We start from the raw sequence: 12,339 nt of genomic DNA, 5'->3' as shown, positions 1-12,339 counted from the left end.
TTGATCTTCTGTCAGTTCTGGAGAATAATTCAATTCCATTTAATAGTGGGCTCGCTTATACATAATTATGAGGCAAAGGCAGAAATAACTCTGAGACAATCTAGGGCAGATGAGACAGGTCCATGGTTAGATGCAAGATAACATTGTGTCTTCTAGATCCAATATAAATAGTTTAAGCAAGAACAATCTAAGAACAACTTAAACTGGAAATGTTCTTTTCCCATTCAACATTGCTTTGCTTCACTCTGAGAGTGAGTATCTGAAGAAATAACCTTTAAAAAACCTTTTATTGCTGGGCGTGGTTAAGCCTGAGCAGGGTGGTAGACACCAATTACACTGATAACAGCACACAGAAGGTTGATGTCAGAGGCTGGAGAGAACTTGAGCAGCCTCTCTGTGCTACGTAGCAAGACCATGCCTCAGAAAATCACCAGCGACAAAAATACAAGAAGCAACCACTCTCACATATCGCCCCTCGACACACCAACCAAAAACAGAAAGTCCAAACTTTTATGCCTTTTAAACACTTCCTTTGTTAGCCTACAATAGCTTGGTCATATGATTGACCAATTCCACTGGTGTCAGGTAAATAAGTCCCCATAAAACTGAAAGACACCGTGGCATAAGTTACGCTTACAAGGAATGATCCTTTAATATTTAATTAATTAATTATTTTTTTTCAAGATGGTTTCTCTGTGTATCCCTGGCTGTCCTAGACTCACTTTGTAGATCAAGCTGACCTTGCTTGATCTCACAGAGATCCACCTGCCTCTACCTCCCAGTTGCTGGTATTAAAGGCATACACCACCATGCCCAACTGATCATTTTTTAAAATTATTTTTTTATCTGCCCCAAACACACAGAGACACACAGAGCCTTTAAAACCCCCTCTCTCCTCTCTCTCTCTCTCTCTCTCTCTCTCTCTCTCTCTCTCTCTCTCTCTCTCTCTCTGAGTATCAGTAGATAGTCCAGGTTGGTCCCTAATTTACCGTGTAGCCCATGCTAGCCTTGGGCTTTCTACCTTCCCAGCTTAGTCTCTCAAGTGTCATGAATGCAGACATGAGTCTCTATGCATAGCTTCCTTTTCTAATTCTTGAATGAGGATGGTTTTTACACTCTTGCTACACCCTAAGCAGAAGCTGGCAGTAACACAGAGGAAGCAGCAAAGTTAACAGCAGATGTGCACGTGAAGGTGGGAGGACAAATAAGGGTCCTAGTCACTGTGACAGGAGCTGTGACCAGGCTGATCTCTTTACAAGAATCTCCCAGTAGCCACCGGGCAGGGACAAGATGTTCCAAATTGAATTAAGTCATTTTGTCATGTCTTCTATTCCCGTTGGATTTTCTCTGGTATGTATCCTTCCATCATTTCATTAGCAGAAACCTGTAGCAGTATTTTATCATTTCTTATAATAATAAGCCCATAAAATACCATACTTAGAAATTCAGAGACATTGGTAGGGCAAAAGAAAAACAAATCTGCCTCAAGTAGGAACGAAAAGTCTTTCGTTGATTCCTCTTTTATAACACAGGAAGCTAAATGCAATGGGCATTTTGTAGTTGCTCATATTTATCTTGAGGATATACAAAGTTGAAGAAGTCGAAATTTTATACTTTAGGGAAACTTGGCCAACAGATCTATGGCACTGTTAAGAATTGAATAGGATGCTGAACATCTTTTCAGGTGCTTCTCAGCCATTCAGTATTCCTCAGGTGAGAATTCTTTGTTTAGTTCTGAGCCCCATTTTTAATGGGGTTATTTGATTTTCTGGAGTCCATCTTCTTGAGTTCTTTATATATATATATATATATATATATATATAAACATGTCTGCATTCATGACACTTTATATATATATATATATATATATATATATATATATATATATATATATATTAGTCCCCTATCTGATTTAGGACTGATAAAGATCCTTTCCCAATCTGTTGGTGGCCTTTTTGTCTTATTGTCTTTTGCCTTACAGAAGCTTTGCAATTTTATGAGGTCCCATTTGTTGATTCTCAATCTTACAGCACAAGCCATTGCTGTTCTGTTTAGGAATTTTTCCCCTGTGCCCATATCTTCAAGGCTTTTCCCTAATTTCTCCTCTATAAGTTTCAGTGTCTCTGGTTTTATGTGGAGTTCTTTGATCCACTTAGATTTGACCTTAGTACAAGGAGATAAGAATGGATCAATTTGCATTCTTCTACATGATAACCGCCAATTGTGCTAGCACCATTTGTTGAAAATGCTGTCTTTTTTCCACTGGATGGTTTTAGCTCCCTTGTCAAAGATCAAGTGATGGCCATCATTGGGAAGAGAGGCCCCTTGGTCTTGCAAACTTTATATGTCTCAGTACAAGGGAACGCCAGGGCCAAGAAGTGGGAGTGGGTGGGTAAGGGAGTGAGTGGGGGAGGGTATGGGGGACTTTTGGGATAGCATTTGAAATGTAAATGAAGAAAATACCTATTTTTTTAAAAAAGAATTGAATAGGAAGGAGGTGATTTTTAAAAAATATATATAAATTTTCATTAATCCTTTGAGAAGTTATGCATGCATACAATGTATCGTGATAGTTTACATTCTTGTTTCTCTTCACAGTTTCTACCATATCTACATCTGTTCCCCTCTCCCCACTCTACTTACTCCCAAATTTGAGTCCTGTTTTTTTTCTTTGTTTTTTTTTTTTTTTTTTTTTTTTTTTTTTTTTTTGTAAATACTCTAGCAAGTCCAATTTATATTCTCCAGTCATCCATTGATTGGGGACATTCACTGGAGCCTGGTCAACCTACCCAGGGCCAGACATTTAAAGGAAACGGACTCACTTTCCCTCAGAAATCACCAGCTGTTAATAGTTCCTCAGTTTGGGGTTGGGAGCTCATGAGCCCCTGTACAGGGAAGGGAAGATTTCTACGGTTAAGTTAAAATATGAATGATAGATTGGATCCCTTGAAAATCAATGGTATTATTGATCATAGTCTCTTAGTTTCCCTGTCAAATTATTCCTTATTACAACAATGTTGAGAGAAGGGTAGGCTCCAGGAGGCAAGCCACTTACTGTACATTTTCAGTCACTTGGTTAAGGACTACCTATAACGTAGACCAGAACTCAGAATCTTGTTCTGTTTTCATTTCTGTTGCTGTGATAAAAATACCCTGACAAAATGTCACCTAGGGGAGAAAGCATTTATTTAGGTGGAAACCCCAGGTCCCAGTCTATGTGAGGATGGGGGTGGGGGTGGGGGTGGGGAGAGAGTCAAGCTAGGAACTCAAGCAGCTATAGTAGTATAACCACAGTCAAGAGCAGAGGGCAATACATTCATTCATACAGCCTACTTGCTTGACTGCCTGCTTTGGACTAGTGTTTTCTCTCTTACACTGCTCGTGAGTCTTGCCTAGGGAATGGTGTCATCCAAGAGGACTGGGTCTGCTTACATTAATTAACAGTCAAGATAATGCCCCAAAGACATTCCTACAGGCCAATGTGATCTAGATAATTCATTACAACTTTCTTACCATGTGTTTCTAGACTGTATCAAAGTGATGGCTAAAACGAACCAGCATATCTGTCTATGTGTGTATAATGAGGAATGCTGTTTCCAAAAGCTCCCAGGCTAACAGCTCTGTTTCCTGTTTGTCCCCTTTTCCCTGACTCATCATGGAAAAATGCAACCTCACACCCTAAATACTTGTTTAAATTCTACAGAACAAATTTTTGAACCAGGCATTGTCTAGAGTGATTTCTTTTCAGAATGTAAACCGAATAAAAATAAAAAAATAAATATCCAAAGTCCACTGGGCAATCTATTGCAAAAACAGTTTTGTTCTTTTCCTGACAAAGTCTCCATATGGCTCAGACCAAGTTCAAAAGCAAGGACAAAAGAAGAGGAAGAAAAAAAGAAAAATGAAAGTGAAGAAAACAAGATTGGCAGGAGGCAAATGTCAGCGAGACCAGAGGTTGAGAAGAGGACCAGATCCATGAGACCCATTAAGTCAAAGGCAGCTTTGAAAGAACCCAGCCATTTTATACTTCAAAGATGTCCGTGACATTTGAAAGGGTTTAGGTGGGAGCATTTTCACTTTTAAGACAGTAGAGAACTCTGGATGGAAATCAAGAGCATCTAGTCTCCTAAGCTTTGATACACTTGGAGCAGCTAGAGAGATGAAGGAAGATGGGGGGGGGGGGCGCACAGTGTGATGTGCAACCCCAGAGTTCAGGATTGCCAGCATCTAGCTAGAGGCTCTTAATGCAAGCCTCCGTTTCCTCTTGTATCCACAAATGCTCCTAAGCCCTGACAGAGGTCCTTCTAGGAGCACTCCACTGAGGATAAGGTTCCATCCTCTGGGACCTTCCTAGCCTTGCTTTGTCTTCTCAGCCCTCACTGCTGATGTCAGGACACATTAACTTTGCTTATTGCCTGTCTTCCTCTGTGAGACTGGAAACTCTAGAAGGACATCCCTCCTTATGGGAACCTTTACTATGCCTTTCTCTGTGCTCTAGCTCCAGAACCCTCAAAGTGGCTCTCCAAACACACTTTTTGTATGTGTGTAAATGGATTGAGATACAGTTATAGTCTATATGCAGTGATATAGGACTGGGTGAGGCTGGGAAGGTCTTGGATGATGTAGCTTCCTGTCTTTCCTTTGGAAGAGATTTAAGAATATTAAAATGCAGGGGTGTGGAGCAAGAAGGAGCCAGAAGGCTTAAACATTAGTGGATTCCCTATCCAATGGGATTGTTTTGACAGAGCTATCCAAACAAACAAAATCAGTCATGGGTATATGACCCAGGTTTTCTCCTCATTAATTACCTACATAATAACTATGACTATAGTTAATAAAACAGAAATGATCTTTTTATTCATGCTGATTAAGGATCCTTCCTAACTTCTTCAGCTGAGGCAATGATACAACAGACATAACATTTAGAGTTGCTCCCAAGATCGAGGATTAGATAGGGTTAATTTACCTACAGTCATTGAGTTATAGTCTATATAACTATACAGACTATAAAGACTATAGGTATAGAGCCTATATAGTCTAAATAGACGATATACTTACAGTCTTTAGAGTTGCTCCCAAGATCTAGGGTCAATTTACCTATAGTCATTGAGTTATAGTCTATATACATAGACTATATACACACATATGTATATAGTCTGTGTGTGTGTGTGTGTGTGTGTAGTCTATGTAGGTATATAGTCTATACCTATAGACCTATAGTCTTTAGAGTTGATCCAGAGATCTAGGGATCTAGGATTAGAAAGACGTAATTTGCCTATAGTTATTGAAAACAGTGAACTGTTAGTACAGGTGATACATAAATATAATCCTTCTCAGTTGATTTCTTCCCCATACCTAATTTCCCCAACTAAATATTCTCTTTATCTTTGTTTATGTGGGGGAAATGATACAATGGAATAGATATGGCTAGAGGCCATCACTAAGCCTGAGTCCTTAAGAAAGAATTTGGCCTTTGTTGGTCACCTGTGTCCTAAACTGTGACATTCAGTTCCATCAGACATCCTGGAAGGTCTCATCTCCCACGCGCTTGTCTAGTCTAGCCACCATCTCCTCTTCTTTCCTCCCCCACCTTGACCCCAGTTAATTTACCTGATTCCACATACTCTTTGACAAGCACAGCGCAGTAGGGGTTCACCGCCTCTCCCTGACAAGCTTGGCAGGTCCCACAGTCAAAGTTGGATAAACCAATTCGAAGAAACGGTGACATGGTTGTTCCCTAGAAAAAAGACAAAAGACAAACACTGTATGTATGGGGCTCTAAGACATATTATTTTTAGTGTTCCACCTCCGCTTAGTGTTTTATCTCGGACAGCCAGCGCTTACAATGGGCCTGCTATCCATCTGAACAACTGCATTCACTTCCTTCTCTGTGAAGCACATTGCTGGACTCTCCCTGAACTGCGGACTGGCTCGTAGAGGGCGAGTTCTTTGGAAAGTCTGTGGCTAACCTCCATTGCTAAGGGTTAATTCTACTCAATGTAACAGTCATGTTTGATAGCTGCACAGCCAGGCAAACATTTTTTTCAAGTTTTTGTTTCTTCACATAGGTGCCCAAAACACAGTAGCCAGAAAAGGAGTTTATTAAAACGGAGTCTATTTTAGTCACACCAGTTAAATATGACACCACAACATTCTTACATAGTCTATTTATGTGTGTCATGGAATTGGCTCCCAGCAATGAGCAGCTGATCCGTATTTGTTTTGGATATTTTCAATATGGTTTGTTCTTGTCAGCGACAAACACACTCAAACAGATACAAGCAATTAAGCTACTGAATGCTATGAGCCACTTAAAAACCTCTAAGCCATTGACCACAGTATGATTGCGTCTCATCTTCAAGGCAAAGGACTTCGTAAATGTCAGTGTTCTTTGTTTTTATAAATCTTCAATCTTTTTATTGGCATTTTCATTATGTTCATATACAATTTCCTAGATATTCTATATATCATCCTGAAATTCTTTTTTTTAATTGGATATTTTCTTTATTTACATTTCAAATGTTTTCTCCTTTCCAGGTGTCCCCTTTGGAAACCCTGTATTCCATCCCTCCTCCCCTTGCCTCTGTGAGGGTGTTCCCCTACGCACCTACCCCCTCCTGTCTTCCCACTCTGACATTCCCCTACACTGGAATGCCAGTGTTCTTAATATGTTTTCTCAGAACTTTAGATGGAAATCATCACAGTGTTTGCTATAGTTTTCAAAACTTGATGTGTTTTTTTTTTTGGTAAGATTTATGTTATTTTTATTTACGTGTGTGCCAGTGTATATGTGGGAATGCTTGTACATAGCCAAGGAAGCCAGAAGATGGAGTTTACCACCCTGGAGCTATAGATAAAGGCAGCTGTGGGCCATTCAGTGTGAGTGCTGGGATCCTGCCTCTAGTCTGCTGAAAGAGAAGCGAGCGTGTACTCTTTACCACTGAAGCAGCTCTTCAAGCACCCTTAGTCTGAGTCTGCATCTGCTTCCCCATCTCTGCCATTCACCTCATCTAAATACCTTTCCTTTATATTTACTTCTTGCATGCATGTATGTGTGTGTGTGTGATGAGCACGCATGCTCATGTGTGTGGGTACATGTACTTGTGTGTGCATGCCTATGCAGAGGTCTGTCTGGAGTTGGCATGAAGTGTCTTTCTTTTTTTTTTTTTTCGAGACAGGGTTTCTTTGTGTAGCCGGGGCTGTCCTGGAACTCACTTTGTAGACCAGGCTGGCCTGGAACTCAGAAATCCGCCTGCCTCTGCCTCCCGAGTGCTGGGATTAAAGGCGTGCGCCACCACGCCCGGCGAAGTGTCTTTCTTGATTTCTCTCCATTTTATTTGTTAGGGGAGGTTCTCTGGCTCAACACAGAGCGTATGAATTCCTGCAATTCTAGCTAGCCGGCTTGTCCCAGGATCCCTATCTCTGCCCCTGGAGTGTTAGTATTACAGGCGATTGTCACACTTGCCTAGCTTTTATGTAGGTGCAGGTTATTTGAGACCCTGTCTTTGTGCTTGTGAGCCCATCTCCCCTGCTCTCGTTTTTATTTTTAGCCTGCTTCTTAAGTTCTCATAGGCCTGGAAACTATCGTCTAGTGTTCAGTAACAGCTATATTCTTGCTTCTTCTTGTTCTAGTTCATAGTCAAGGTAAAAAACACCATTTTGACTTGAATCTGGATGGGATTGTTGGCTCACAGAGCCCAAGTTACTACCACCCTGATCTCTGAAGACTCATTGTGCACAATTTCCAGGCTGGGCTCCTAACTGGGCAGCAGCAGAGCTCAGACTGAATCTGCCTCAGAAATAGATAGAAGTCTCTCGGTTTGCCAGGGCTTATGTTACAGAGGTCTTGCATAGGCAGCAGAGATTTCTTATTTTAAAAAGTGATGAAGATTTGTGACTTTCCCAGATTTATTTAGTCTACATTGTCACCCAGAGCATGCTGACAGTTTACTCAATGCTAATGTCTAAGACCCCCAGTCTAGTTGGGGTCTTCCTTTCCAACAATCTGGTGTCACAGGGACATGATAAAATATTGAAAAGATAGAACCGGCATTGTGTGGACACATGTCAAAAATAAAGAAGATCTGTGCTAAGCACTGGAGGATGAAGTTAACATAGACAAGTTCTGTGACTCGCTCTTGGGGGCTCCGAGCTCATGGAAGAAAGAAGGGGGATTTCTTGGCTATTAAAATAGAAAGCAGAACTTGCTGTATACAAACAAATGTACGGGTAAAACAGGATGCCTAAGGACTGAGCTTGCGAAGTTCTCTTCCATGAGCTGAAAACATCAATCCATTTCATCTTCCCTCACCATCCACAAAAGTCTTGCAAGTCACAACACATGTGTGTGGAAGATGACTGATAGGCCAAGCTGTTTCTAACAGGGATGGGATCAAGCCCTTCCATATAATTAGCTGAGCAATAAAGTCATGTCCCCAGCTCTCTTTCCCATTTCCATACGCATTTCCATTGTATACACCAAGCACCACTGGGAACATGCCATCTTTCCGTTCAAATCTACTTCCTCCCCTTTTCTTAATTAAAAGGTTTTGTGTTTGTTTGTTTGTTTGTTTTTGTTTTAAAGATAGGGCCTCACTACATAACCCTAGCTGGCTTGGAACTCATTATGTACCAGGCTAACCTAGAACCCAGAGACCCTCCTGCCTCTGTCTCCAAACACTGGGATTAGAGTTCTGTCCCAGTGCCCTCTGACCATCTCATTTCTCCCTTTACTCTCCCATCTCAATGACTAATGTCATGACACTCAGCCTGGCTCCCTGCTTTGACCACACCCCCTGCTTTGTCTCACAACCTATTTTCATGATCTCTGTCCCACCTCCTTGCCCTTCTTCATAGCTTAATTCTATATCGCCCTCTCCTTGCATACTGTATGTAGCAGGTTACATCCCTACCCACAGCCTCTCCTGGTCACTTACTCCCTGACATCTCCATGTGGCAGCCTGAGTCGTCTTAGCATCCTGCAGAACTGCAGTGTTTCGATGCTCTAGACTACAACTCTCCCTTGTCCCTGGAATATTTTCCTATTTTATCCCCTCCTGCATTTCTGCACCTTCCCCATCCTTGAAGCTTCACTCAGTCTCTAGTTTCTTCCTCCATCACCTTCTCATTTACACATCCCTTCAGGGCCCCTTGGTCTCATGGGGACCCTGCCATATTTCCTGTGGGTTTCAGCCACTTCTACAGTCAGTGTCTCAAACCATCATCCAGTGAGCAGGCATTCCTTGCTTCTCTATCTTCTTAAGCTTTTTCCCCCATGCCTAGGTTTCCAGATCAAAGCCACCATACACAGTGAGTGATTCAGTAGAAATGTGCTTGGTGTGTCTCTTGCTTGATCCTTGGGATGCATCACAAACTCAATAGAGAGGCTCAGTGACAATTTCAGTGCTCCCATGTAAAAGAACTTACCAAGTCTTTTTGTGTGAGTGCAAACTGAAGTTATATTGTTCTTGTCCCTGAAGGAGAATGAATGGAGTTCTGGAGATACTTGGCCATAGGCATCCCCATCCCCTCACACACACACTCACACACAATATATATGTAATCTGCATTAATTATATATTACATTATACCCACATGTTATATGTAATATATTACATATAATGTATATATTATATAACTCTCTCTCTCTCTCTCTCTCTCTCTCTCTCTCTCTCTCTCTCTCTCTCTGTGTGTGTGTGTGTGTTCCTCTTCCTGAATGTCTTTCCTACCAAGACTGGATTGTGAGAGCAAGGTCAAAGACTGAACCATCTATATGCTTCTAAAACCAATTCCCCATCTTCTCTATAATAGGTATTCAGTGCATTTTTGCCAAAGGAGGAACTTCTCAAAGGTAATATTACACGTGGTTTCTTCCCATGTGTTTCTTTTACCTGCAAAGACATCTGACTTTCAAAAGGAGCTGCAAACAGCTGCAGAGGTAGTGCACCCCTGTGCAAATTTCCCAGCACTTGTTACAGGCAGAAGATCCATGATGCTCTCCTGAGCTCAGCTGCGGGAGTTATTTAACCTCTCTTAGCCTGTTTACTCATTTGAAAGCACTGCTATTACCATTAGCACTCTCAAAGGGCTGTGGGGATTAAATGGGCAAACACAGGAAAGATGTTTAGAATGGGATTGGCACCAGGTAAACTCTCAATAAATGCTAGTTATCAACAATAAAACTTTGATACATTTTCTAATAGTCTCTCTCCTCTTTATTGATCTGTATCAAATGGGGCAGGCAGAGAGGATAAACAGTCTTTTAGAGGCATATCTTGGCTGAATTATGTAACCTGTGTCAAGCATGTCCCCCATAAAACCCTACATATATCTCTCATATAGTACTTATGACCCTCTGATACAATCACCTTGTTTTAGTGCTTATCATGATGGATAGTCGCACACCTAGACAATGTTCTATGCTTTTGCTATCACTGCTGAAAAATACTATCATTATATAAGCTCAAACCTCCTGAAAAATCCTCCCTCTCCCAAGCTCAGTGCTTGCACTGATAGGTGTGATCAGATTTGTCTTTGGCTTATAGATTTGCTGCTATCCAGAGTAAGGTATAACTGTCAGTGTATGTGAACTAGGTCACAAGAACTGAGAATTCTGGGGGTTTGCTCATGTATTTCTTTTACCCGTACAGATACAAGGTGTTCGAACGGAATGACTGGGAGTTGGAAAGAAAGTGGATACCGAAGGAAACTCCCCAGCATTTGGTATAGGCAGAAGATGGATGTTCTCATGAGCTCAGTGACTGGAGTCTCTCTCTCTCTCTCTCTCTCTCTCTCTCTCTCTCTCTGTGTGTGTGTGTGTGTGTGTTCACGTGTTTGTGTGTAAGCAATTAGTTGATGCTGATTCTCTTCTTTTTTGCACTCTACCCTATATTTTGAGACAGGATCTCTCACTGAACCCAGAGATCATCAATTTCGCTAGAGCAGCTGGGTCGGCAAACCCCAGGGATCTTTCTCATTGTGTCTCCTCAGTATTGGAATTACAAACACAGACATGATGCCTGGGCTTTTCATCAGGTGCTCGGGCTCTGGACTCAGGTCCTTTTACTTGCATTATAAACACTTTACTGATGGAGCCAAATTCCCCAACACTTAGCATATTTTTCAATTTAAAAAGTGGACAATATTTCACTGGTATGCTTTAGATTCGCAGTGCTTAGGAAGGGTGAGACAAAAATAAGAAATGAAAACAAACAGAACAAAAGCCAGTTGCCTAATCAGACATGGTTGTACTTGTCTATAATCCCAGGCCTCAGGAGAGTGAGGCAGGAAGGTCATAAGTTTGAGACCAACCTGGGCCATTTCAAAACCCTCAGACCAAGCAAATCACCAAAGAAACAAACACACAAAACACAACAGTTATTACTTGTCTCAAAATGTTTAACATGCAGAGGAGAATATGCACTGTAATTAGAATTAAACTTGGGAATAAAGAAAGAAAAGAATTTAACTTGTAATTATAACTGCTCAGCAAAATATGATTATTATAATTTTATTACAATAATTGAAACAATTGATTATTATAATATTTGAAATGCCTCCCATAGGCTTATATGATGAGCCTTTGGTGCCTAGTATGGTAGTATGAATATGCTGGGCCCTGAGAATGGCACCATTAGGTGTGGCCTTGGAGGAAGTGTGTCCCTGTGGCAGTGGGCTTTGAGACCCTTCTTCCAGCTGCCTGGAAGCCAGTCTCTTCCTGTTGGCCTTCAGAACAAGATGTAGAATTCTCAACTCCTCCAGTACCATGTCTGCCTGCATGATGCCATGTTTCTTGCTGTGATAATAATGGACTGAACTCCCCAAACCAGCAAGCCAACCCCAATTAAATGTTGTACTTTATAAGAGTTGCCTTGGTCATGGTGTCTCTTCATGCCAATGGAAAATCTAACTAAGACACCTAGATTGTGGCATTACTTTGAAGGCCATAGAGTCTTGTGAAGATAGAGCCCTGATGACAGAGGTAGGTCACTGGGATGGCCTTTAAAGTTACATGCTTTTCTGGTTCTGACCTGTGTTCTTTGCTTACTGACATAGCAAGTTGTGAACAACCCCACCACGTAGTCCTACTTACATAGAGCCCCCAAAACATCATTATGATTAAATTGGCTGAGTGCCTAAGAAATTACTGTGACTCTTCATTGAGTTAAATCGATAGTTCTTAGCTGGACAGTGGTGGTACATGCCTTTAATCCCAGCACTTGGGAGGCAAAGGCAGAGAGGCAGAGGCAGAGGCAGAGAGGCAGAGAGGCAGAGAGGCAGAGAGGCAGAGAGGCAGAGAGGCAGAGAGGCAGAGAGGCAGAGAGGCAGAGAGGCAGAGAG

At 41.5% G+C, this 12,339-nt stretch overlaps 1 protein-coding gene across 1 annotated transcript in view; it reads right to left on the bottom strand.

Annotated features, from left to right (window-relative positions):
• Prkcq (protein kinase C theta) overlaps positions 1-12,339 on the bottom strand; it is a 131,413-nt gene that overhangs the window by 71,036 nt on the left and 48,038 nt on the right. Inside the window, exon 2 of the mRNA XM_021155209.2 lies at positions 5,611-5,737. Coding sequence (XP_021010868.1) covers positions 5,611-5,728 — 118 coding nt within the window. The 5' untranslated portion in view covers positions 5,729-5,737. The remainder of the gene's footprint in view (positions 1-5,610; positions 5,738-12,339) is intronic.

Source organism: Mus caroli, chromosome 2 (genome assembly GCF_900094665.2).
Source record: "Mus caroli chromosome 2, CAROLI_EIJ_v1.1, whole genome shotgun sequence".
NCBI classification, from domain to species: domain Eukaryota; kingdom Metazoa; phylum Chordata; class Mammalia; order Rodentia; family Muridae; genus Mus; species Mus caroli.
The sequence above is the reverse complement of the archived record's forward strand: the minus strand, read 5'-3'. Positions and strand labels throughout refer to the sequence as shown.